General features: G+C 44.0%; 1 protein-coding gene across 3 annotated transcripts in view; it reads right to left on the reverse strand.

Annotated features, from left to right (window-relative positions):
• Positions 1-444: 444 nt before the first annotated feature.
• WDFY2 (WD repeat and FYVE domain containing 2) overlaps positions 445-25,937 on the reverse strand; it is a 56,735-nt gene continuing 31,242 nt past the window's right edge. Inside the window, exons 3-13 of one of the 3 annotated variants that reach the window (XR_014319109.1) lie at positions 21,748-21,821; positions 15,627-15,681; positions 13,014-13,164; positions 11,063-11,175; positions 10,054-10,180; positions 7,690-7,795; positions 4,382-4,483; positions 3,474-3,604; positions 3,080-3,188; positions 2,158-2,396; positions 445-2,050 (exon numbers count right to left, since the gene is read on the reverse strand). Coding sequence is in view for 2 of the 3 variants with exons in the window: in XM_082780042.1 (XP_082636168.1) it covers positions 2,367-2,396; positions 3,080-3,188; positions 3,474-3,604; positions 4,382-4,483; positions 7,690-7,795; positions 10,054-10,180; positions 11,063-11,175; positions 13,014-13,164; positions 15,627-15,681; positions 21,748-21,821 (998 nt within the window). In the remaining variant the exon portion in view is untranslated. Of the gene's footprint in view, positions 2,397-3,079; positions 3,189-3,473; positions 3,605-4,381; positions 4,484-7,689; positions 7,796-10,053; positions 10,181-11,062; positions 11,176-13,013; positions 13,165-15,626; positions 15,682-21,747; positions 21,822-25,937 lie in introns of all 3 variants that reach the window. The other 2 variants (XM_082780042.1, XM_082780041.1) reach the window with 2 other exon arrangements.

Genomic DNA, 25,937 nt, shown 5'->3' on the forward strand with positions numbered 1-25,937 from the left:
ATAATGTAAAGAAAAGCACCAGGCAACAGGCATCCCTTCTCGTGCTGATCTAGAAGACAAAAGAAATCAACATGGTTACACTAAATAGCACAAGACAGAGAGGTAGGTATTTTTACCTCTCCCACTGTCAAAGCCTCCTCGTTTCATTTTTCATTTGGGATGCAGAGGGATGATCGTTAGGCAGACTTATTTCTCCCTCATATCACTACATTATTGCTCTAAAGGTCAGAGCAAAGGAAAGCATTCTGCTTTCCTCCCCAGCTTCCCTTTCACCTTCCCTTTTCTAAGCCACGACCAGTCCGACCTGCGATTGCAAGGTGACAGAGCATTCGTGTCAAATTCAGATCACCCTCCAGGTAGTGTATTTGGAAAGAATAACAGAGGAAATTTTGCAAAACGGGCTCGCGTACCCAACATCCACCCACAAGCAACACCAAAACCACAACTGAGAAGATGGGGACAAGAGTTTACTGCAGGAATTTGAACAAACCTCGCTCCCAAGTCCAGTCACCAGGAAAGAAAGTATAAGGGCTTACAAAAATATTAACATTTGAGCGGGAAAGAGTCTTTTTAGTGCTATGTGAATGATGTTTGAAAATATACTTTAAAAAATGCTGCCCAGAAGGGAACCACCACCAGGCTGTATGACCAGGAAAGCCAGGGTGGCATCATCTCAGCCAGCTGCAGAATGCTTCAGCCCCGTTTATAGGTTGTACAAATAGAGAATTGTCCCTGAAAATATGTAGCTGTCATACCACGCACATGTGAAAGTCCAAACACTCTTCATGAAGGCAGCTCATCGGTCTGAGATTAATGCCATGGATTGCGTTTACCTTTTTGTTTCCTCGAAAGTGAATTACTGCCAGGCAAGCAAAGGAGAAGGTTTGTTTTCTTTTGGCATTCCCTCTCATGCGAAAGCAGAAAGCTCTTCTCTACGCAGCAACATGCTTTGTAGTGGTAGCCATCATGACTTCCCATTTAGCAGGGAAAAGTAAAGTACAAAATGGGGCAAGACTGAGCACCACTGACCCGCTGTGTCACGGCAGGTAGGAACCGACAGCCCTGCTTAAAGAGGAGACACAGGAAACCCCCAGCCTGCTGCTCCATGCCAGTTTCTTCCAAAAGCATTGGCAATAATGTGTTAAATACTGCAATGGATGTAGAGGAACTCAAAGATGACTCCTCAGATAACATCCCTCTGGAAAAAAAAAGCTGTGGGTTTGTGTTGTTGCTGTTTATTCATCTCGACAATTTCCTCTTAAAAAGGTAAGTTAGTAACCCAGGTTTTTAAATACTTTTTATTTTTTAAAAGAAACTGTCAAATATGACAACAGGACAACGGGTGTCATTCAGCAATATCAGTTTCTGATCTAAGGAGGAAATTAATAAAAACCATCAGCATTTTAAAAAATAAATATGACTAACCGTATGGAAAATAAGGAAAAACAAATTCATGTTCAACATCACCGACAGATATAAATGCTGAAATGTTGCTGCGCAAGGTAGAGGTAGAGGTAAAACAGACTTTTCAGACCCAGACCAGCTTTAGAGCCGCTCCCCACGCCCCCATGCACACCCTCCCCAAAGCTGCTCACAGTTGTCAATGATTTCATTTGAATCAGCCCGCAGCCTCATCAAAGCAGGTCTGCGTGCTCCTTGCAACGCTCTGAGCTGGAAAACTATTTCAGCTTTTGTAGAAATGAGTTGCTATGCAACCTGGCCCCCCGGTTTTGCAACTTGTGCGGCAAGGAGAGCGGCTGGAAGCTGCACTTCAGCTCCCGCGAAACAACACAGCGCTCGCCAGCTGATATCTGCGAGGAGAAGTGGATGGCAGAGCCCTTTTTAGGAATTTTAAGTCCACCAAACGCAGGGAACGCGCAGCGCCGTGCCTGGAGCTCCTCCACGGAAGAGAGCATCGTCAGCAGGACCGTCCCCAACGGAGAGGTGCTCGCTGTGGGGAGAGCCGATTGCCTTTGTGCCGTCTGTCGATACTGAAAACGCACGTGGTGAGACACAAACCCAGAGCCCTCTGTACAAAGCAGCAAGTATCCTGACACAGGGAAATACAAAAACTAAAAATTGCACCGCACACGGGTTTTCCGAACGAACTCAAGACAACCGACATCAGGTCGTACAAACCATTAGTTAAAAAAATACCTTCTGGGATATTTTGAGAGTAAGTGGAAAGAGTCTTCGTGCAAATGTTCAGCCTTGATCAAGCAGAGGACATAAAATCGTTGTAAACACATTAGTTCCTTTCTCATCTGCCGTATGCGCCCGGCGTTATCTATCTTCTGCAGTATGATTAGGGTTAGGAAATCTGCTTCTTCTGTCAATGTCACCCTTCCAGTTCCACTGATGCATCATCAAGACACTACTGGTGTCATATCCCACAGCTGTTGATGTAAGAACATACAATAACATAGTGAATAGTGGCAAAATACAATAAAATACAGTATGTAGTGTCATATCTAACTAATTTGTATTTATTTATTTTTGCCTAAGGGAGGCTACTTGGCCAGGGCTGGATGCACCATGTCCAATGGTCCAACAAAGCTTAATTTCACTTTCTAACACTCCTGTCACTTTACGCTTTATTCCTACAAGTTGAGTTTATAGCTGGCTTTAAGAGAAACTAAACAAAATCCACACTGTATTGCTAACCTGAATGATAAGCAGCCATACTATGATTATGAGGTTGTGGTTTTTTGTTTTTGTTTTTAATTGCTGGAGCTTTGTTATAAACTTACTCATCATTTTAGCTATTTCTCCGCATGGAGATTTGACATCTGTGGGGCCTTTCTTCACCTGGCCACACGAACTAATTAGCCACATCAAAACACAGTTTGTCTTCCTTGAAGAGAAGTCACCGTGAGCACTGACTTTGCTGCAGTGTCGTCCCTGTCCCTTCAGGCAGTAATTCATAGACCAGGACCTCTTTGCTCTTTACTGAGCAGAATTGCATCAGTTGGTGAGAGAGAGCTCTGGGTGGAAGACAGTGGGTAGGATGTACGTGGATCCACATGGGAGAGAAAGGGGAAATGAAATAGAGGAGCTAGAGCCATCCCCTCCCTCCTACCTTAATAACCTTGTCTGTCCCCGAGGTCAACAGCCATCCTCTGGTGGCATCGAAGTGTACGTGAACTATGTTGTGCTTGCTGTCGTGGAAAGTAGCTGTGGGCGCCCGCCTGAAGGAAGAGATCAAAATCAGCAAAAAATGTGTCAGCAAGGAGCATTTGAGTGCTTCTGTAAGCCACCAACTCAGCAACCCCCCTGTAAACTGCAATTTGAGACCTTCCCAGCATGACAAGAGGAGGGCTGGACGTCCCTCCACCCCTCTCCAGTCTGTGAGGCGCTTCAGAGGCTTCTCTTGCCCCTTCTCCAGGGGCCACCCCAGCGGCTGCTCCCTCCCACAGCCCCTCAGGCCCTCCCAGACGGGGAGTTTTGTCCTGCCCCAGGCTGTCCACACTTACTCTTCATCCGTGATGGACTCATGGCAGCTATCGCAGACCCTCACTTCAAACTCGAAGCCCATCAGGGGGATGGAGGAGCGCTTGGAGCTGCACTTGCCGCAGACGGCCTTCCCGCACTTGCGGCAGTGGTGCTGTAGGAGACAACAAAAAAGTTGTCCAAGCTGTCCTCTTTTTGTTAGGAGAGAGAGAGAGATGGGAAGATGGGCGTACCTAGGGCAGGATGGACATCTTTTGAGTCTCGCTTTGGGGCTGTAGGGGACTATACCACCACCAAGCAACGCCTGCCGTGTTGAAGGATGTCCAGGTCAAAGCAAGAGAGGGCTGCGGTGCTGCAGCATCATTCTAGGGCCTTATCCCAGCCTCTCCCCTAACACATACCACCAAATCATCTCAGTCAAGCCCTTGGTGTCTTTCAGCCAAGGCTGTGTTTTCTCACACGTGTTCCAGGCAGACCAGTAAGCCGAAGCCATTTCCAACACAGCCTGAGCAGTTACAGATGTTTACCCAAGCCCATTGAAAACAGCTTTGCTTCCAGCACCATCTCCAAAAATCATCTGCAAATTTCTTTCTACAGCAGCCTCAACTGACAATAAGCAAAATCCCACATGGCTAAAGCTACAGACAGCCCCAAAACAATTTATTCAGCCCAGGCTCTATTATGTGCATTTGCTATTGGAACTGGCTGCAGAAAGAAAAAAAAAAAAAGGGAGAAAAAGCTTCTGCTTCTGACGGGCCAGGTTTTTGGCTCTCAGTGTGTTCCTCCCAAGCAGAAATCACAATTGAGCACTCAGCAGAAGAACAAAGTGCAAGTTCTCAAGCCGTTAGGGAGGAAAAAAATAACCAAAATACATAATGAGAGAGAAGGAGCCTAACTGCATCACATTATCCACCAAAGGACCCACACGAACCTGCCTGAGGCCTATTTTCTTACTGTCCCACATTTGCTTGAAGTTCCAGAAGAAAGGCTGGTCACATTTTTGGCAGGAGTCGCTGTCCAGCCACTCAGGGGTCTGCAACATAAACAGAAGGAATGAGCAACAAAATTCTGCAAGAGCCCAGAGACAGGACAAGAGAGATGTGTTGGGGTGCAGTAATGTTGTTGGATTAAAAACCATTTTCACAAGAAGCCATTTTACCTGTTCGTGGGGGCGTCTATTTGGGCTCGGCTCCGAGCCTTGAAGGACGCAGGAGGAACACTTCTCACCCACCACACAAAGAAGAGTTTGATTATAAGACCCTAAAAATAACCCAGGAAGAAACAAACCTCCCCCCACCTCTTCGCTTTTGGAATTAGGCGTGTAAAACCGAATGTCCTGTCTGGGCAGCATTTACCATCTGCTGGGGGAACTGGAGGCAATGAGTACTTCCAGTAGCTGAGCTCCTTATCTGGAGGGAAGGGGGAGGTATCTGAAATGTGGCTTCCCCCTCAACCTCTCCCTCTCTTTCTTTCCTTTTCTTTCTTTCAGTGCTGTAAGAGGCGTTCCTGCTGTCAGAGGTATCTGTGCTGCAAATCACACAAGGCAGGCAAAATGAGGTTCTCCTGAACAAGCCTGAAACCCAAAACAGCTTTTTTCCCTGCTTTCACACAAAGATGATGAAAGGAAAGCCTTCCAGTTCCTAATGCAATGCACAGATCAGCACTCACGCTGTGGATAAAGAGGGTAAAAAGATTTAAAGAAAAAGAAAGAAAACGTCAAAGGCCTTTCTCTCTCCTGCAGCCAGGTTTTGCTGTGAAGAGCAGCAAGGAACAGACTCCCCATAGGGAAGCAAGCCTTGTCAGATCCTGGAAGATCTCAGAAAATGCCTGAAATGGCAGAGGGGGGCTCGTGGAAGGAGCAAACGACCTCCTCCCCTACACTTGGATCCTGACACGTGTCGTGCATTGAGCTGCTGGTGGACATGCAACCCTTCTCCCCACGGTGTTTAGTATTAATATTCCTAAATTATTATTATAGGAATATTCCTAAATGTATTTCCACGTTCCTAAATATTGTGACAGCCAGGCAAAGATAAGGTAAGGCTGATGGAGACCCTCCACTCCCACAAAAGGTTTGACCTCCAACAATAAAGCAACTTGCCTGCTTCAGCTTCTTCTGTCACTTACTTTGAAGGCTGTTCACTCTGCAGGGGCAAATCTGTCTTTTCTACCCACAACAGCATTTTAGATTAATGCCTACAGATCTGCGTGAATAAAGTTTTCATCTCTTCAGCATCTGAACATGAAACATGAAAAAGGTGTTTTGCTCATGACAAGGAATTGCTTTGTAATCAAAACAGAGACACACTGCTAGGATTTTTCAGATGTTCCCTTCTCACCATTTTTTAAAAATAGAGATTAAAACAAGGAATCGAGGGATAACATGGCTTAATTCACTCGAATGCAAATCTCAGAGATGTAGGAAAACCTGATCTCAAAGTGAATGCTGAGCAAACATCAAGTGGAAAAAAAAAAAACAAACACCTTAAATCACGGGAAAATACCAAAGCCAACATCCAAAATAAAGCGCTGTAGGACCCCAAAAAAGGTGCTAAAATCTCAAAGGTTTATGTTTTGGAAGTGTTTTAGCACAATGGAGAGACACCCTATGGTGTTGTGGGTGACAAGAAGAACCCAAATAGCAATAGTCAGGGAAAGCAGCGCACCCATTAGCACCTGCTGCTAAGCCCTCATTTAGCTAATTATATTTTTCCTCCAGTCTTCTCACATCACTTCTGTCTGTTTTGCAACAAACCAACCTTCACCCCTTCCTGCAGCCTCTCGAAGGCAGCGGCTAAGTAAGGTTTTCATTTCTGGGTGAAGTAAGGTTTTCATTTGTGGCTGAAGTAAGGTTTTCATTTCTGGATGCTCAGGCTGCAGCAGAAAGGAAACATCTGGTGGGAGGGAGGAACCTGCTTTGCTTTCGTTTCACTTTTGGAGCTGATGACATAATTGACCATTAGATGAGCAATTAAAGAGAGCCAACTGGAATGCTAATTCATGTAAAAAAAAAAAAAAAAAACGAGCAGGAGTAGCTCGGCTCCTGCCTAGGCCTATTTCAGTCAGTTTTAAAATCCAATTTTCCACTTATCGTTCCTCCTTGCTCAAGGGAGACTCACACAGCCCGAGGAGACCAAAACCCTCGTGGAGAGGCAGCAAAGCTGATTAGAGACGGTGCTGCTACAAGCACAGGCTGCCCTGAGAGAAACTCATCACCCTTATCCCTCCTTGCTTTTCTCTACTTACAGCGGTCTTCCCCATCCCGTGCTAAAAGGATAAGGTGGAGGAAAGCACCCAGAAGTGTGTTTTCAGCTGAATTCCTTGCAGCCACAGCCCCACGCTGGCTGGGATTAACCTCTCCTTACCCCAACCTGCCTACCAAGGGCATTCGGGGTATTTGTGGTGCCTGTGCCCACCCGCAGCCTCGCCCACCCGTGGGAGCAGGGCAGAGCACTAAGCACGGCTGCTGCCTCCGTGCAGGAAAGCGCAGAGGCTTGCCGTGACTCATTTTGCCAGAATGTGCCACGTTCACCACCAGGGCTGACGCCTGACTCACTCGCTCACCCCGCTGAGCCAGGTCTTCGAAGCTGCCGAGCGGAGGCAGCTCCCACAGCACCGAAGACCCAGGGTAGGTTTCTGCACGTGGCTGCATTTGCTGGCCACGCAGCACAAAAGGAATTGGGAGTGCGTGGGTGAGATCTCACTGTCTGGGGCACCAACATCATCATTTACCCAGTTGTGTGTGTTTATACCAGAAGGGAGCAAGACCTGGTAGCAGGTGAGACTGAAGCCCTAACTAAATGCCTTTTAGCAAGAATAAGGGAAAAAAAAAACACCTGGGTTGAAGGTTTCCAGAGATGACAAAGAGCTTTCTTATTCTGCTTCCTTAAATAAAAATAAAAAAATATCAATCTATCCATTTACCTCTGAAATATTTCTCGTGATGTCCTGAAAAAACAAAGCAGAACATCTCACGATACCCTCCTCAGAGGATGTCTTTCAGAGCAGTAAAGGACAGAAACCATTTAGCAGCTTACCTAATACACATTTTCTGCCAGATAATTTCCCCTGTACCGTGTTATCAAAGGCACGGCATGATTGCTGTATAATAACTGGAGCATGTCCAACAACATTTTTAATGCCTGGAAAGATCTTGTTTGAACGGAAAGCTGCACACCTTAGGAAGACCCCTTCTTCCCAAGACTGTTTCAGACCGAATCGGCAAGAGCAGGCCCCTACCTCCTGTCTCTCAACATCCATGTTCCAGACAACGATTCCCCCGTCAGCACCACACGAGATGAGCTGCCGAGTGTGGTGAGCGTAGGAGAGGGACTGAACTCGGTCACTGGAAAAGAAACAAGACAGTTACTAATCAGCCATTTAAGGCTAGCACAAAAGTAAGCACAGAACGTACAATAAAGCAATATAAATCACCCGTTTGTCTGTATGCTGTTGTTTCTTTCTTTTTTTTTTTTTTCCTTGTTTTTAATTTTCTTGGTATTCACTGGATGCAAATTGGTGGCTTCGCTGTCCAGGTGGGACCAGAGCCAGAGCGTTGCTCACCTGGGCAGCATCCACAAAAGCAAGGACCAGTTCTGGTAACTGGTTTCACTGCTCCTGGGACTGGGAGCTGAGCTGGGAAGCCAGAACAGGGCTGCAACTGCAGGGTCTCTCCCACTCACACCTGAGTGCCCCGGTAAGGCGGCCACAATGTGCCCTTGTGGCCAAGAAGGCCGATGGTGTCGTGGGGTGCAGTGGGAAGAGTGCTGCCAGCAGGGCAGGGGAGGTGATCCTCGCCCTCTGCTCAGCCCTGGTGAGGCCACACCAGGAGTGTTGTGCCCAGTTCTGGGCTCCCCAGTACCAGAGGGACGTGGAGCTACTGGTGTGAGTCCAGAAGAGGGCTGCTTAGGTGATGAGGGGTCAGGAGCAGCTGTCGTATGAGGACAGGCTGAGAGAGCTGGGCATGTTTAGCCTGGAGAAGAGAAGGCTGAGAGGGGATCTTATCAATGTCTATAAATATCTGAAGGGAGGGTGTCAAGAGGATGGGGCCAGACTGTCTGCAGCGGTGCCAGAGACAGGACAAGAGGCACAAACTGAAACACAGCAAGTTCCACCTGAATGGGAGAAAGCACTGTGAGGGTGACAGGGCACAGGAACAGGCTGCCCAGAGAGGCTGTGGATCCTTCTCTGGAGATATTCAAACCCCACCTGGATGGGATCCTATGCAATGTGCTCTCCATGATCATTTTTGGCAGGGGTGTTGGACTGGATGATCCCCAGAGGTTCCTGCCAGCCTCAGCCATTCTGTGACTGTGTTTTGGTAACACTCTGCAACATCTAGAAACAAAGCCCTGAAGGACTGCTGAAGGTTTTCTTTCAGCACTAACAAGCATGGAGAATTTCAAAAATAACAGAGGAATTGCTAAACTGTTTCTCAGCCTTCCCAAGGTAAGGTGGATGATTTAGGTGCTTTTGCTTCTTCTTTGAAAGAAAAAGCAGCATTTAAGAAACAATACAGTTTAAACCCACTATGTATTTTTTGATTCTTTCTTCCTTCAGCCTACCTTCACAGCGCTGACCTGCTGGCTCCAGCGTCACCATTAAGCGAAATGTTTCCTGATCCCCATTGTCATTAGGACCGGGTCTGTAAACAGCATGGAGCCAGCCAACAGCCATGCTACAGATTAAGATCCAGAGGCTAACTTCATACCAGAAGAACTAATTTCCACAGCAATAAATATAGCACAAGTGCATTAGCAAGCGCCAGCGTTAGGGTTCAGGAGTGATCTAGGAATTCCCACAAGAACTCTGCAGTGCTCTGAAATCCCAGCGGCCCGACCAAACCACTCAGCAGAGCACAGCATCACTCGAGGGAACTGGATGAATATGGAAGAAGCTGTAAATACTGCCAGACTAGAACCACCAGGGGTTTTTGCCTCTCCACACCTGAGCCTGGCATGCCAGTCCCACATGTGAGCCAGCATATAAAAGGCTCAGAAGTCATTGCAGCTACAGCCAGCCTACCTCTAGCCTAATGAAGGCCCAGCACAGGCTTACTCTTCTTCAAAGACTTCTACTGTACAATGCACGTGTGAGGTCTGTACGTGCAGAGATGAAGCCTCTTAGCATTACAGAGATGTTGAAGGCCCATATGGGCAAAGCACATCACCTCCAGCCTGAATTACAAGTAACGTGAGACGGAAAAGACCCGGTTAGCATGGAGTAAAACGGAACTAATTGTCCAAGCCTGATGCTCCCTCTAGGGGAATGAAAGAACCTGACACCTTAAAGCAAGAATTTCCCTGCAGCTGTTTTCGTTTGAGGACCCTTCCTTTCCAGCAGAGGTGCACTAACACATTCAGGACTGCAGATAGTTGTGCTTTCTTTCACTACCCTTTGCAGACTTTTAAACTAGCCTGTGGGCCCCAAACTGAAAAACTCACTTTAAACAATTTATTCTGGTTGTATATGGGCCACAGGGAGTCACACATACAAGCTTGAGGCATGTGAAAACTGTAACCTCTGGGCTGTTTCTGTTTCCAGATGTGGCTTCTGCCTTCAGCTTTTCTCCCATAAAAGCAGAAGGAAGGGCTTTGAACGTACTTATGTCCTTGCAGCTCGATGGCTGTTCCTTTTCTTCCTCCAATATCCCACATTATAATGGAATGATCAGAACTGCCTGAGAATAAAACTCGCTGTATTGGGTCCCAACAGAGAGCAGTGACGCCGCCTGAAATAGGAGATGCACAGAACACTCATTTCATTACAGAAGAATGCAGCTAAATATACAGGTACATATTTAAAGATATCACCAAATATACAGATAAATATTTAAATATATCACCAAAAACAAAGAGAGTGATTAAAAGCGGTCTCTTTAGCCAGGGCCATGCAGCCACTGTACTGGCCATCTGCCTGGAAATGTTACCGAAGCCCTAACCTGCTCTTCTGCAGCCAGAGGGTTCAGCTGCTGCTCCTGTGGATGAGCCCACTGAGCAGCAGAGTGCAGCAGCAGAAAAGCCACCATATGATGGTCACGGTGTGACTGCATAGCTTTTCATCTCCACCACTCCCAGGTGACAGATTTTACAGCAAAACAGAAGGCACTGGGAAATGTACAGAAATCTGCACAGTATCACAGCATTTAGTCACAGAGGAGGGACACGAAGGGAAGGTGCTGAGGAATGATCATTTCTTCTGTTAGGCAGCAAGTTCACATCCCAGGGCTGCTGTTTGTAAAGCATGATGGAGCACAAGCCCCAGCAGCAAAGCAACCACTCAGCTCCTCCAACGAGCACATCTTGGATGTGCATATCCCACCGGGGCAGTAACATCTACCAATATGGGTCTTTCCCCAGGAAGCATCTTTTCCACCTTCCAGAGTTACTGCCACTTTTGTCCACATTCTACTTTAATTAGCAGTAACTGATTGGGGTGTTTTCTGTACTTAGTCTAATCCCTCTTCTTTTCACCAATAAAGAACAAACTCCCCTGAGCTGTAGGGACAGTTTGAGCTCCCTTCCATGCTATTTACTGTTTCACAGGAGGGTTACATTGCTGTGATGCCACGCACAGATGAAGAACCATATAGGGTCTCCTCCTCAAGCCTTACCTGTGTGTCCCTTAAATGTTGTAACAAGGCTGCAGGACTCTTGCTCTAGCTTGAGTATGGTTACTTGCCCAGAATGATCACCAACAAACACGTGCCGGGTTTCCACATCAAATCTGATGGATAAATGCTGAGGAATATACACTGTTTACACACAATTTTGTTTTATGCACTGCTTTTCATGACTTTTTAATGCTTTTAACGTGAGTGTGCTGCAACCTCATGAATAGTGCTCCAGTTTCAAGGAGGTACTCAGGGTGTACTTTTAGATATCAAACTCATAGCTGTTCATATTAATAATGCAGTCTCCCTGAGTAAACCGAACAGCAAGAAAAAAAGAGACTATTCCTGAGGATATAAGAACATAATAAAAACACAAATTATGAAATGCCTTGGAAGTAGCTCTTTGCCATGAACAGAAGAGACTCATCTCCCCAGGCTCTCTAGCTTAGGTGCTAGAGTCTGATGGTGTTTATTATTCCTCTTTCCTTCCATAAAATTGTTTAAAATAACTGTTCCTTGTTTCCTGCTTCTTTGTTATATTTAGGTATACAAATAAAACTCTCATCTTTTTTCCAGACCACTGGCCAGTGTCACAGAAGTCCTCCAGAAGATTATCTCCGTAAATGGTTTTTAATAGCAATTGCTCATGTTGCAAGAGCCAGTCAATGTTTTATGTCCAATCTGGGGAAGTGCCGGCTACACCAGGTGTATCACACACCATATTCTAAACAGAATAAAATCCAGACCTGTTCAGCCACCTACTGGAACACTCTCAACAGATTCTGACCTCTTCATCTGATTTAATTGCACATTTAGATTCCATAGTGCATATTAAAGGATCAATTGCTTCACATTGATCAAATGCAGTCAGGACACTGGGGAAAACAACAACAACAACACAAACAACCAAACCCAAACATTCATGGTTCTGCCAAGTTTTTTTGCAATATTTGTCAATGGCTGTCATTTCCCCGGCCCCCCACCAGCATGACCCGATGACCCAAATTAAAGCGTTCTCCAAAATTTGGAATCACTCGAACCAGTCTGCTCTCCAGAGAGCTTTAGGAAATGCAGTACCAATTTCTATATCACACTTTCTAAAATATTAATTAATTAATTTAAAACGGAGTTCACCCACTACGCCATTTAGATTAGTTTGCCCTTCATTCAGCCAGAAGATATAAAGCAAGTGCCTAAATTTCCCTTGCTCAGAGTATAATTTTGAGTCAGTCTCATTTCCCATGAACTAGCAAAACACACATCATCTCTAGCACATATGCTATGGGGCACTAAAAGTCTGTTTATGCTAACCCTTGCTTTCAGCCTAAGAGCTCATACTTTTCTACTTCCCTTTTCATTTGCAATAAAGCTGAATTAATATTTCTTTTATTGTCAGGCAGCTGGGGCAGCTCTAGGTGAATAAGCCACTTGAGTGCCATTTCTGGAGCCATTTATTCTTTAGTTGGCCCAAATTCCCAATGCACAGTGGGCTGTTCCAGAGTGAAGGACAAGTACTCATTATTTCATATTAAAGTCATTTAATTCTTCCCATGCATAGACACACACACACACACGCTGACCTGATCGCCGACCTACTTTGCTACCATTAATTTTTAGAAAAAAAAAAAGAATGCACTGCATGTTTGAACGAAGGCCCTGTCCTTATTTATTACAATAGCAGACCACAACAGGTTGCAGATTGCCCATTGTTTTGCTCAGAAATGCTAAGACCTAAATATGCCACCACGTATTAAGGAGACAAAGCAAGGAGAACAGTTAGTGTTGGGCTGCTGTGTGTTTTTTTTTTAATCGGCTTTAGATAACAGTTTCTCTAACAAAACACTGAACCTACACAAGGCACTAAAAACGGAGGACAATTAGGGAAATAAAAAAAAAGAAAGCTAACAAACAAAGAGGCTGTTTAAGTGCCAAAGAGCTCAGCAAAGGATACTGCAGGCCACAGGCTCCTGCGCTGGTGCGGTAGCCTCCCAGGCGCTGGCCGCTCTCTGAACAGTGCCACGTGAAGTTCTTGTCTTGGCCGGTGCTCAGCACCCACTCCATCTCCAGGACGAACAGAATCATTATGACCCTGCTTTGATGAGCTGAAAATTAAGCAGACAGACATATAATTGTACTACTGCAAAGAACGTGCAGGCAGAAGACCCCTGGAAACAGCAACCCTTGCACCCAGCTTTGCCATTCCCTACTCATCTGCTCACCCTCCCCTATAGAAGAAGCTCCTGGTCAATAATCCTCTTGACATGAGATACCATAAAAGCCTGTAAGATTCTTTCCCTGAACATTCAACATTTGTGTGAGGAAGAGAAGCAAAACTTAATTCCTTCCACGCCTACAGCAGCCATCTATCGTTTCAGGTAGCCCAAGTCTTCCTTCCATCCTTGTACCATCACCGACAAAGCAGCCATTGTGGAAAAGGCTCTGTTTAAACCTGTCTTGAGCTGGTTTTCTGACAGCAGAGCAGATGCCCACGTGGCAGCATGCTGCTGCTCCTCCTGCTGTGAGCTCTGGTGGCTGTGGGCTGCCGATCGCGGTGCCCCAGCAGCAGGAGGAGTTAGGGGCAGGCACAACCCGACAGCAGAGGGAAGCTTTAGCATCGCATGGGAATCAGCTAAAAAGAAAATGGGGAAAAAATAACAAATAAAAAAAGGAAAAGATCACAGCTGGGCAAGATGAATAAACCAGCTGAATGAATAAATTGCTGCTGCTGCTACCTAAATAAAGCCCTCAAAAGCTTTTCATTAAAGCAATGGAACCCAGGCTTGTACAGAGGGCTTTTTGTATGAATGACCAGTGGGTTTGGTTGTGAAGTGCTGATTGAGCTGACGTTTTAATAAAACAAGTGGCTTGAAAGATGTGCCGAATTATTCCCAGCTGTAGCTGAACAGTGGCTGCCGTGCTCCTCAATCCATGGGCCTACTGGTTTATTACTGTTCTGGGACCCGGCAACATGTGTTGCACAAAGAAGGCTGCTTGCATTTGTTTGTGTAAAAGCTGACACTCTGGAAAGATTAAATGCCTTTGGAAGCATAAAGACCACCCCAAACCCTCCATTTGAAATGCAGAGAAGTTCCTCGGAACAATATGGAAAGATTGCCGTCTACCCTACAGGAATTTGGGTACAGAAATTGAAGGAATCTGGCCCGTGCAAGGCTTAAAGAAGTAAAATTTCAGATGGTTGGAAGTTGGTAGTAGAGCAAGGAAGAAGCCTGAGCTTTGGGATCAGTAAAGGCTCAGGAACATGAAGCAGCAAAATAGAAAGCTGGTCCTTCATTCGCAGGTTTGACCACTGCTGGTGTGCAGAAAAAAATTGATTTGAATTGTACTCGTAAGAGAAAGCAGCAGCAAGTACCATGCAAGGAGCAGGCTGGAGAGAAGATGGAAAGGGGAAGAGCCATGCCTGGAGAAAACAGGCACGAGGGTCTGCACTGTACATAAGGGAAAAAAGGCAACAAACACAGCCAGCACATAGCCATGCACAGTGCAGGGCAAGAGGTTTTGCTGGGGGAAAGCTGCAGAAATGAAGAGCAGCACCAAGCAACAAAAGAGAGGTAGGAGTTAGTAGTAATAAATAAAAGGGATGGACTGCCTGTTTCCAGCGTGAAGGGGATACATACAGAAACTCACTTCAGCTCACCCACCCTTCCTAGGGTGTGATTAGCCTGCAGGATTGAATCCAAGCATGCCACTGGATAAGCTAATTGCAAAGGGAGTTGCAGAGCTGATAACAGGACTCTGCATTGCAACAATTTGAACATGAAACCCAGCTGGGTCAAACTTCGGTGACCGTGGAACAAACCATAACCTCAGATACTAATGACTTGTAGAGCAAGACTGCAGCAATCTTATGATTTTCATACAGAGACTTTCATAGAGAAGCATAATGCTCATCATATATCACCCAAGTCTAATAGCTAAGGAGATAAAAGAATAAACTGTAGCATGTATTTATTACTTTTATAAGAATACCTACCCCAAGTGCAGCATCGTTTATAAGTTTAACAAGGATAAATAGCCAGGCTTCTTAAAGCATCACATTAATGAATATGAGAAGGCAATTAGAGAAGTTATGGTTTAATATTTCTTGGCCTTTTACTATGACAGGTATCCAATGATAATCTTGAGACTACTGAAACAAACGTTTATTGAAATATAACCAGACTGACCCCAAAAGCTACAGTCCTAAATGCCTCAGCCCTAAAAGATGGTTAGTCTTCTAAATTGCTTCATTAGATATGCTATATTACTACACAATAAAAATTAACATTTCCTTTCCCTCCACAGCCTGGATTTTGGACTGTTTGCTGTCTAGAATGATATTCCTAAGGAACATTTAAAATGAAACACGGAACATGAAATAGCTCTTTAAAAGTCTTGCAATCTCAGAACAAAGCACATTATTGATCTACTGGTAAAAACAACATTAATATTAGTTTAAAAACAAAATCACAAAAAAAGGAGGCTTCTTTCAATTCACAGCCCTGAAGAGCACTTCAATAAAAATTAATGACAATACAGACTCATTAACATGGATCAGAGGTCTTACCTTGGTAACTTTTCACTAGTGTCATCTTGTTGTAGTCTTCTGATAAGATGAATTCCTGAAGGAAGAGAAAAACACAGAACAGAGAAACAGTGCTTAGCTATGTGAAGTGTTTGGGAATGTCTTCACTTGAATTTGTTACCAATGTAAGCTCTCCCTTTGCAACCACAGCACTATCTACACTTTTGCTAATTTTGAATACCTCGATCTAAAAGAAACCCCACAAGTTATTTCACTTTTTAAAACTGCCTAAGAAAGCTTCACGAGTGCTTCTGAACAGAAAGGTGGAGATAAGGGAGGAACTAATGAAAAGAAGTTCTAAAAGCTGGCCAAAGTGGCTGGCACAGACCAAACAACCCCTGGTTTAGGATTACTTGGGCAGACATCTCTATGTGCATCCAGCTATAAATGCATGTGTGTGCACACGTGCATGCACACCCCAACTCGTACACATAGGATAATTAATTTAAATTTGTGTGAGTGCCCCCTGAAGTTGCTCATTCCAAACTACACACCGATAATCTGGGAGGGGGATGCAGTTCAGATTTCTGTTCAGAAGTCTCTCTGTACTCAAATAAACCCAGACCTTTTCCTCCTTGATTTTATCCCACTGTGGGTTAATATTTACTCTGGTATCTCAGAGGCAGACCTTCCTGCTTTGCTACTGCTCCACTGCGGCTAACTGTGCACGGGCAGGGAGGGCAGCTGAGCACAGACTTCAGCTGCCTGGGGACACATGCATGGGGTGACCCATCCTGCTCCCCTGCAGCCAGGGAAGAGCACGCCTAACAGGAGATGGTCTGCAGTCCTGCTGCCTTGGATTAACCACTGATCCAGCTTTCTGAGGAGGAAATTATGAAAAACAGCAGTAAAGAGTCTGCATTGCAGTCTCAGCTCCTGGAAAAGTCCCATATGGTTACACCAAAGGAACACCTGGGTGTTTCTGCCACTTGTTTTAGAGAGGGGAGTTGCTCAGGGCAGGGGAAACAGCGCCACAATACAACCCCTGCAACGTCACTCTGGAGGAAAAACCCAGGCAAAGGGTAGGCTCAGCAGCACCACCACATGAAATTAGCTTTCAAACCACTCTCAGGTATCTGTGTGCACACGCCACGTACTCAGAGAAACACAAGAAAAAACAAGGAGCTTGAAAACACATCGTATTAATTATTTATAAACAATCTTTACAGAAACTCCCCGGGCTAATCTCCCTAGGGGATAGAAGTAAAACCTAATTTGTTTAATCTAGAAAGAGAGTGAAAACAAGAGGAATGTCATTAAACACAAGATAAACTGAATTTTAAAGCACACAATTGTGAAATATTCATGTATAATAAGCACTGCCAAAAGCACTGTGCAGCAGACAGGTAGAGAGGCCTGAGCTTCATGAGACTACAGACTATTATCATAGCAAACCAAATGCTTCGTGCAGGAGAGTATGAGAAGACAGTCTAACCACTGAAAAGCTGATATTTACCCACATTTTCTAAACTGGAGCAAAGACGGTTGCTCTGTGCTTCCTGTGGGGTCACTAGGTGATTAGCATGGCTTTGCAGCACCAGGATTACCCCTAACCCATCATACCTAATGCTTGGCATCAATGTGGAGAGGCCACCATAGCCGTCTCTTGAAAAGCTACAGAGCCCAGCTTCCAGGAAAACAACTGTGAGTGGGTTGAGGCATTTATGTATTTTGCTGTTACTAGGTTTCTGCTTGTAAATTAGTTATAAATATGTTCTCTTGAATTGTGCTATTTCATCTTCCCCTCCTTTATTCTGATCTCCCTCCCCTCAGCTTTCCCCAGGCAGCCGAGGCCTACACCGGGGAGCGTTATTTAAACAGCAGCAACAAATCACTTAGGGCAGCTGGCTTTGTATACCAGGGTCACCTTAACTCGACAAACTACAGAGCGTTAAAAATCTGCTGCACCTCCCTGCCTCCTTCTGGGGGAAGTGGTTTCCATTAACCACCGCCTGCAGAATGTTAAAGCCACCACATGAAATGCTTCGCTACAAAGCCCGACTGAAGCAGCACGCTTTGCTACGAACACTAACTGTCTGCTGTCGTCGCCCCTAAAAACAACAGCTTTAATTGCTGCAGCGTGTGGTGGGAGATGATGTCTGCCTTCCCCACCGATGTGCCCGGCCTGGTACTGCCCCCAGATTTCACTGTGGTGACGCACGGATGCTGGTGACCAGAGCGTCAGAGGAGAGGAAGAACGTGGTTTGCTTTCTCACTATATTTTGGCATTTTGCCGTTGACAAACTTGATGTGGCCAGTCTGTTCAGCTACCTGCAGTGGAAGACTGAAAAAGGCGTTTGAAACTCTCCGTTGTAATGCACTGAATCAAAACACAACTGCAATTCATAAGGTTTACCCCGGTATTGACTACCTATGTCTGCTGTAATGCCAACCACAGTTCCACACGACTGCTACACCACGCCTTACAAACAGATGGACACAGTCCCAGTAACATGAATATTGGATATCATGTGTTCTTTTTTATGACCCCAAAAGACTCCTTGCTTCTCCTTTTCTCCCCTGAAAGCACACGTTACTCTGAGAAGCATCTCCTTGGCTTTTCATTTTCTAATCTTCCTCCATTTCTTTTCCTTCTTGCTCCCCTGCACGCTGTCACATGCTCTTCTCTTCCACTGCCCTCCTTCCCCTATCCCTCTCAAGGCCAAATGTTTTAGTTATGTCAACAGACAGGTATTTTAACACGGGGCACCTTGCTCCAGAAATTCATGCCCCGTTGCACATACATTGTTGTCCGCACCGCAAAAACACTGACTACATCTTTTTAACGTTAATTATTCCCGTTAAGGTAAACAAAACCCATTCTGGGGTGCATGTTTTTCAGGGTCCTTGTCCACGGGGCTGACCGATGTGACCCAAGGACTAAAGAAGAGCCGTGCCCTTGCAGGGCTGCAGGTGGATATCAAGTGATGTATCACAAAATAGCTCTAGAGACCTCTGCACAGGCAACTGAATCCCTCTGAGAGTCAATAATGTTTATATATTAGCCATGTGTTACCCATTCACAACTGAGTTTCCACCCCCGGGAATTTACAGCCTGTGCTCTGATAGATGCTGCCATTTCGACAGCACCGTGTGGATCTCCTTAGAGGTTTGACTTCATCCTATTAACACAAGTGACTGACAGCGCTCTCACCACGTCTGCCAGGGAACCGGCTTCATAAACGGAGGAGAACGAAGACCCTTAAATCTGCTGCCAGAGCCCATGTCTACAACTGTCACAAAGAAAGCTCTAAAAAACGATTACAGCGTTTTCACTTTATAAAGCGCAAAGAGTGGAAGGGGATAGAAGCTATCATGTAGTTTTCTTGAGGGAAAAAATACAAAACTTCCCACTGTGGCAGAGGTGCATACCAGCAGACAGAGCCTAGGTATTCAAGCGCTGTTTACAGCCAAACCTGTGGACACCTGCAAGATCAAATGATGTGGACAATGAAACTATCCTAAGTGCCACCCCCAAGGGATAATTCTAAGGGGGCTGTTCTGATGCCCTGTTTCCTTGCAGCCCTTCTCAAATCATGTAATAGCTTCAGTTGGACACATGCAGGGCCAGAAAGATCATTGTCATTCGGCTTCAGCTATTTAAAAACTAAATGCCTCTGTTAAATCTTCCCAGAAATAGGGAGGGAGATCTATGCCATTCTAAGACAGATTCAAGGGTAAATAATACGGGTATCTCCAAGGGCAATTCACCTCTCTCTACCAGTGGCAGAGCCTAGTGATTGACTTTGTCTAGGAAGCCGACTTTTGGATGAAATTAGGTGAGGAGTTAGATCGTGGCTATGGACGCCTCCTGTTTATTCCAAGAGATAAACCTTTCCTCTGTTGCTTTTCATTGTGATTTCTTGAGGGACTTTGCACCCATTAAAGTATTTTTCCTCCCATTCAGAGCAAGGAATTTATGACCACTGTAGCATCTTTTGGCTTCCAGAAGGGACCTGAGGCAGTCTCTAAGACATGAAGTATCAGAAGTGCCATTTCTCCTAAAAAAGCAAGGTACATATATATTTATATATATGTGTGTATGTATATGAAGATCACAGGAGACTTTTTGCTTGTTGGTTGGTTTTGCTTTAGGTACCAGTGCTTTTCAAGTAAGATGCTTGACAAACTTTCACTCAAGAGAACAGTACATTGTGCTGCACCAATGTTTGTGCAGCCTTCATGCTGAGAAGTTATAAAAGGTTGAAAACAATCTCTTCATCTTTGTAGGAGCAAAAATTGTCACCCTGCTTCACAAGGAAAAGCGGGGCATAAAAGCTCACCTCATGGTGCCAAAGCTGGAACATCTCTCAGACAATAGCAGTGCTGCCCATCCATCTTGAAAGGCATCATCAACATTGCTGGAGCACCAAAGTTTAACCAAAAGTCATATAACTTTCAAAAGTTTCATGTAAAAGGCAGTTTCACTTTCTTATCCCTATTTACATCTGAAAGTAATATCAGGACTCCCTCTCACTGCAAAAAGATTCATTTGACAGTATGTGAACTATGTTAGCTTATACAGCCCTCACCAGGAGTCCTTTGTTCCTTGTTCTGCCTCCATCACCACCTTCAGCCCTCCTTATAGCATATTACAGTTGTGGCTTTTCTTACAAGCCTTAGGTTTGCTGCAGAGGGAAACTTTTAATTGCTCGTGGAGCTTTGTGGAGCATATTTTCTGCAAAAGCCTCCACCACACAACTGCCTAAAGCTAGGAGGGACTAAATGAAGCAACACAGACCAGCCCTTCCCTGCCCTATGCACTTGTATCCAGAAGAGGGGAAAAGAAAAATGCAGCATGGCAACAAATACGATCTGCCTTAGATATGGCAGTATAAGTGCCCTAAGTGGCATGTTGTTTTACCATCTGAATATCTCATTCACATTCTTTAGTTTTAGAATGGAAAATACTTGACTCCATTCAGACTCTCTGACTCTTCAAAGCAAAATGCCCCAAAGACAAAGGACACATCTCTTCCATCGAGCTGGAGTACTTAAATGCTTTCTTTACTGTCGCATTCACATTCCTCAAAGGCCTGGTAAAAACAAATGTCTCCAGTAGGACTGGAAAATTAAAGCTATTTCAGAGAGTGGGAAGGAGGGAATTTCAGAAGTTCAGGGAATTCTCTGGCAGCTGTCCCACCTCCTAGATACAAATAGAGAAATCTCCTACAGGCACCCAAAATCTCTGGTGCTGAGCCATTAATATTTTTATGGGTCAAAACCTTCGCATCTTTGATACAGCTCACAGGCAACAGCTAAAAGGGTCACACATCCATTCCCAAATGCTATCTTGGCTTTAGTGCTGACAGCTGCCTTTATGTCAACCTGCAAACATTCATTCAGTTATTAAGCCCATAAAGCAGAGACAACAGCAGTAAGAGTCTGAAATGAGGATAAAAGGTTATTAAACTGAAGAGGAGTCTATTGATGAGGCAATGGTGAGACCCTCTCTGACCCATGGCTCCCTTCTACAAGGTGACATAGCACTTCACCAACCATTCCACATGAAAAATCCAATGATTAAGATCAACTGCTACTCTCTGTCCCATATCTAAAAGACAGACTCTTGTTTTAATATCCTGCCTCATTTCCATGTACACAGATCTTTCTTAGATGCTAATGAACCAAATCTTTCAGCAACAGCACTGCCAACTCCTATGAAGGAAATGAGATGAAAACAAAATCTGAACCCTGAAATTTGGAAAAGCAGCTAAATATGGAGCAGAAAACCACCTTCTGCTTCTCAGAAGATGATTTTTCCTCTCTTAATTGCTGCTTTCAGGAAACTTTGGTATGACATGATTAACAAGGCACTCATTTAATAAAACAACAGCTGTTTTCTGTTGTTGTATTTTTTTTTAAGATATATGCAAATTAGGACAGTTTGTTTAGTTGCCTAATAAATATTGCAAACTTATTGCAAACTCCACTCAGTCTCTGTGTGAGGGTTGGAGCAAAATTTGCAATAATCTACCATTTTCCACACTGCAGCTTCAGTTCCACTAGCAGTAAAAATTATCTTTCCCAAACGCTAGCAAAAATATCCTCACCACAGCACACATGGGAAGCATTCCAACTAGAAATCTTTGTATGTACTTACTGAGATTGTACCATTGTCTAGACCTATGGACAGCCTTCTGGTTTCCGGGTTAAAAGACATGCATGAACATGGAGCTGAAAAAAATGAACATGATGATGAAGTTAACAAAACTGCGATTCTCAATTTCTTGAAGTTCTGGAAATCCTAAAAGTAGCTAGCATGCTTCACGATGCTTCATCATTTTGCCCCCTTCTAATAGACAAGCATTTTAAAAAAAAAACAAACAGTGTTCGTGCAATTCAATCAGTCCTATCCTATTAGGACATGGAATAACTACTATTTCTTGCTCCAGCTCTTTCATTTTTCCTTACTAAAGTTATCTGAAAACAGTCTTGAGGTATGTCATACAAGAACAGCGCTGATGTCTTGATATAAGCAGTACCTGACATTCCTGTACGAATCTTACAGTTACTTAGCTGAATAATTTAGGTAGGTATTTTGTTATTGTTGGTTTTGTTTTTACTTTGCTAACAATAAAAGAAAGCACTGTAGTATGTCAGAGGCTCACATCCTATACATGTGGTAAGAAAGTTGACTTGAATCAACGTTAACAGAAATCAGCTATCAGCCAATATCTGATATGGACTATGAGTCCAGCTGCCCCCTACTCTAGTTTCACCACAAACAACACTACTACAGTACTGCAAAATATGGCCAAGACTATTGAAAACTAGCCATAGTTTCTTATATCAATACTACTCTAATAAGCATCAGGATACACTCTTAAATTGCACGTAAGTCAGTCAGTCCCTCGAGGACCTGGAAAGGTATGTATCAAGGGTAAACCAGACTTTTCTTGTAAAAACTCAAGAGCTATGCTTGGCTTAATTGAGAAACTGTGAAGCTGCTTTCAGAAGGCAGGGATTGTTTTCACTGCTCAGCACAACATGCAGCTGGGGGTCCTGCTGTCCCAACAAAACCTTCAGTAATCGTTTTTCAGCATCAGTTGCCACAGGTAGCTAGGGGCAGGCATTCTTGCCCTTTCTGTAGTGATAAGAGTGTTTTCTAAACTGTGTTCTTGTGATAAATATAGAGTACAGTCAGGTGTGCTTTTAGTTCTGCTCCGGGCACCCCTTGTTTTCTATTCTCCATGATGATGACTTGCAGTGCTTCAGTGACTAACAAGTTTGGAGTTCTTTCTTCCACAGTAAGCTGTACTTGGTATATTCTCCATTTGAGCAATGTCTCATCTAGGATTAAACACTTCATAAATCAGCTGTTCATCCTCATTAGTTGACCACAGAGCTGTATCAAGAAGAGGACAGTCTATGTTGACTGTTTAAAAAATAATAAAATATATAATCTCCTACTTTCATTATTGTCCCCCTTCTGTCCCCCTTGTACATTTCCTAAAGGACAACTAACTGCAAGCAGAAAGCCTACCAGATTCACATCCAGACTGACTGAATTAAACCAAAGAAAAGGCTTCAATTCAAGGAAATTGCCGGGATAGAAACAGTATATTATGGCTACTAACAGTGATGAAATTGCTCCTTTCTTTACCCCTTCCTCAGAAAAGGCAAATCCAAAGCCTCCCTTCAGATGGTGGTGCATTACAGTTATATATTCAGACTTCTAGGGTAGTAGAGAATTAGAAAGTTGCAGAAAAAGCTGAGAGAGACAAAGCAATTCTGAGCAGAGTAAACATCAAATCCTTTTAAAAGGCACTTTATGCCAGAAGAGGCATATTCTACATACCAGCTTTAAAATGCCAGACGTTGCGCATACATTGAAAGAACTGTTAGTAACTCTGAAGATGATAAACAGCTCACAAAGAAAAAGTCTCAGGTAAATTAAGCCATTTCAAGTATGCTTTTTTCCAAACAGCCTGAAACACTTCAGATACAAAAGGTGCAAGCAACTGTTTGAGACAGGCTGCTAAAAAAAAGTCACTTCTGAGTTCCAAACCCACGTGCACATAGTCACGACAGCGTAAAGAGATTTTGCTGTAATCATTTTCCTAAGGGAATTCTTCAGTAATATTTACTCTTCGAAAAATTAACATGTCAGCACTAAGCTTATGTCCACACTAATGTGGTTAAAACGATCCCAGTTGTGACCAGACTGCAGCAGCTTATGCTTTAGATGAAAATTAGACAATGCCATTCAGATACTTTAGCATGTAGGTTCATTAAAAGGAGGGGTAAAATGTAAAAAACCCTAAGCCTCCAAGATGTTTAAGAGCCCTTCAAAATAATAACCATGAAAAATAATAGCACTTTGAAGGCTCTTGACTTTAATGCCTAGCTGATTTGGATTTCAGACCAGAAAAAGATTGATCTGAACTATGACAGAGGATGTGTGGGATATTCCTGACACAGAGGTCTGGCTGTATTCTTTACCTTAAATACAAATTCAGACTGATGCTGAGATTTTTGCCTTTGGAAACTGAATTATGCAGGGAAAAGAAAAAAAAAAATAATGTCCTTCATGCACTCAACAGTGCGTCACCTCAATCAGAGGCTGACAGAAGTAGAAGAGAAATAAACTCTGTATCCGCAGTTTCAGGGACACCCCATGAAGTGCCAGAAGTGGCACAGTTTAAGGAACACATTTTGCTTTGCACAGTTTTTGACCTTCCTCTTCAAAACAAAGTGTTAACTATAAAAACCATCGTAAGACAGACATCATAAGTCATTATCTGACTCAAACCCTGGGTACTCTTCTGTCCCTCAATAAAACCTTTAGTCAGTTCTCCATCTGAGACAGTTTTTTGTCTAGTTTGGGCCTTTCTGTGTGTTTTATTTTTATGCAAAGCTTACATTTACAGACTACAATGCTCTTTCATAATTTTGTGAAAAGCAATGTGTTTTTTTTCCTCCTGTACAGATACCACCCAAAAACGTAAAGGTTACACATATATCCATGAGGAGGATTAACTTGCTCATCAGAGGTCCATTGTTAATACAGATGTTGAGACAACTCTGGCATGAAGGAGCAGATTAGTCAGACTTCCAGTTCAGCTAGTTAGCCATACTGATACTATTCAGTGTGTATTTTTAAATAGGGGTTCTGCCTGTGGTGGTTTTTGAAAGCAGACCGAGTTCAACCAGTGGTTCAGCATGGCTGAATACAACCCACTCTGGCCACCAGCCTCCGTGACCATGCTCTGTGCAGTGCTCCAAAAAGGCCTCTTGGTGCTCGACACTGCCGTGACACTGGCTGAGAAAGCCAGCAAAAGACCACAGAAACTATACCCACCACAGGATGTTTCCATTACCCCTTCTCTTTGTAAAGGCTTGGCTGTGCAGCAATCTGGTTTGAACACCCACAGCTCTCTCTAGGCAGTCTAGGTGGGGCCGCCACTCTCACAGCTTGCCAAACAGCACAAAGGCACCATGATGACCACTTTTTTTTTTTTTTCCATAGAGAACCTCTGTGCAGGTTTGTTCTCTAGACAACAAAAACCAATGTGAAGCTAAACCAGAGGACCATCAAAAAGGTGATCCATGTAGAAACAATCAAAACAATCATTGCCAGTCAAGCGGAAACTTGTGCAAAGGCTGACTTGGAGCCCTTGCTATGATTTCCAAGCTTAAAACCATGGCTGATAACAATGTAAGTGATGTTGCTCCCGTCTTTAATTATACCTGATCATTCTTGAAACCGGTGAATAATTCAGCATAACTTAAATGTCTCATGACTCAAAAATTTACCAGCCTTAAGTGAAGGAAGAGTATCAGGTGTTCAAATCCATGAATGAGCTTTAAAACAGCCCCCTTTGAGTGGGGCTGAATCTACTCAATCTTTTCCAACATAGCTGTTATTACTGGCAATAACGCAGCCTCTCTAAGAGCAGAGGAAAAGCTAACAAGATTTTAAAATGCAAGCACATGCAAAAACACCACATGGAAAAAGAGAAGCATCAATGCCTAACTGTGAGAAGAACCATTTCATAACTGTTTGACAGACGTCCACAAACTGCCACATCATTAGTTGCTTTCCAATACCCTTTTGAGTATAATCTTGAACAGAAAATAATTCTGAGGCTTGAAATATTCTTATGAGTTTGCCTAAAGGAAAGAGATCTTCCTCTCCATTTACCAGGCAGGCAAACATCAGGGCTGCTCTACAGTCCCAAGCTGCTGCTGGGTTACTAAAACTGTTTAACATTTATAGCTATTAAGTATTTTATGCATTATGGAGACAGGTGCCCTTTTCCAAATCTAGCCATGTGAGCTTAAAATACT

This window comes from Aythya marila (assembly GCF_965140915.1).
Source record: "Aythya marila genome assembly, chromosome: 1".
NCBI lineage: Eukaryota > Metazoa > Chordata > Aves > Anseriformes > Anatidae > Aythya > Aythya marila.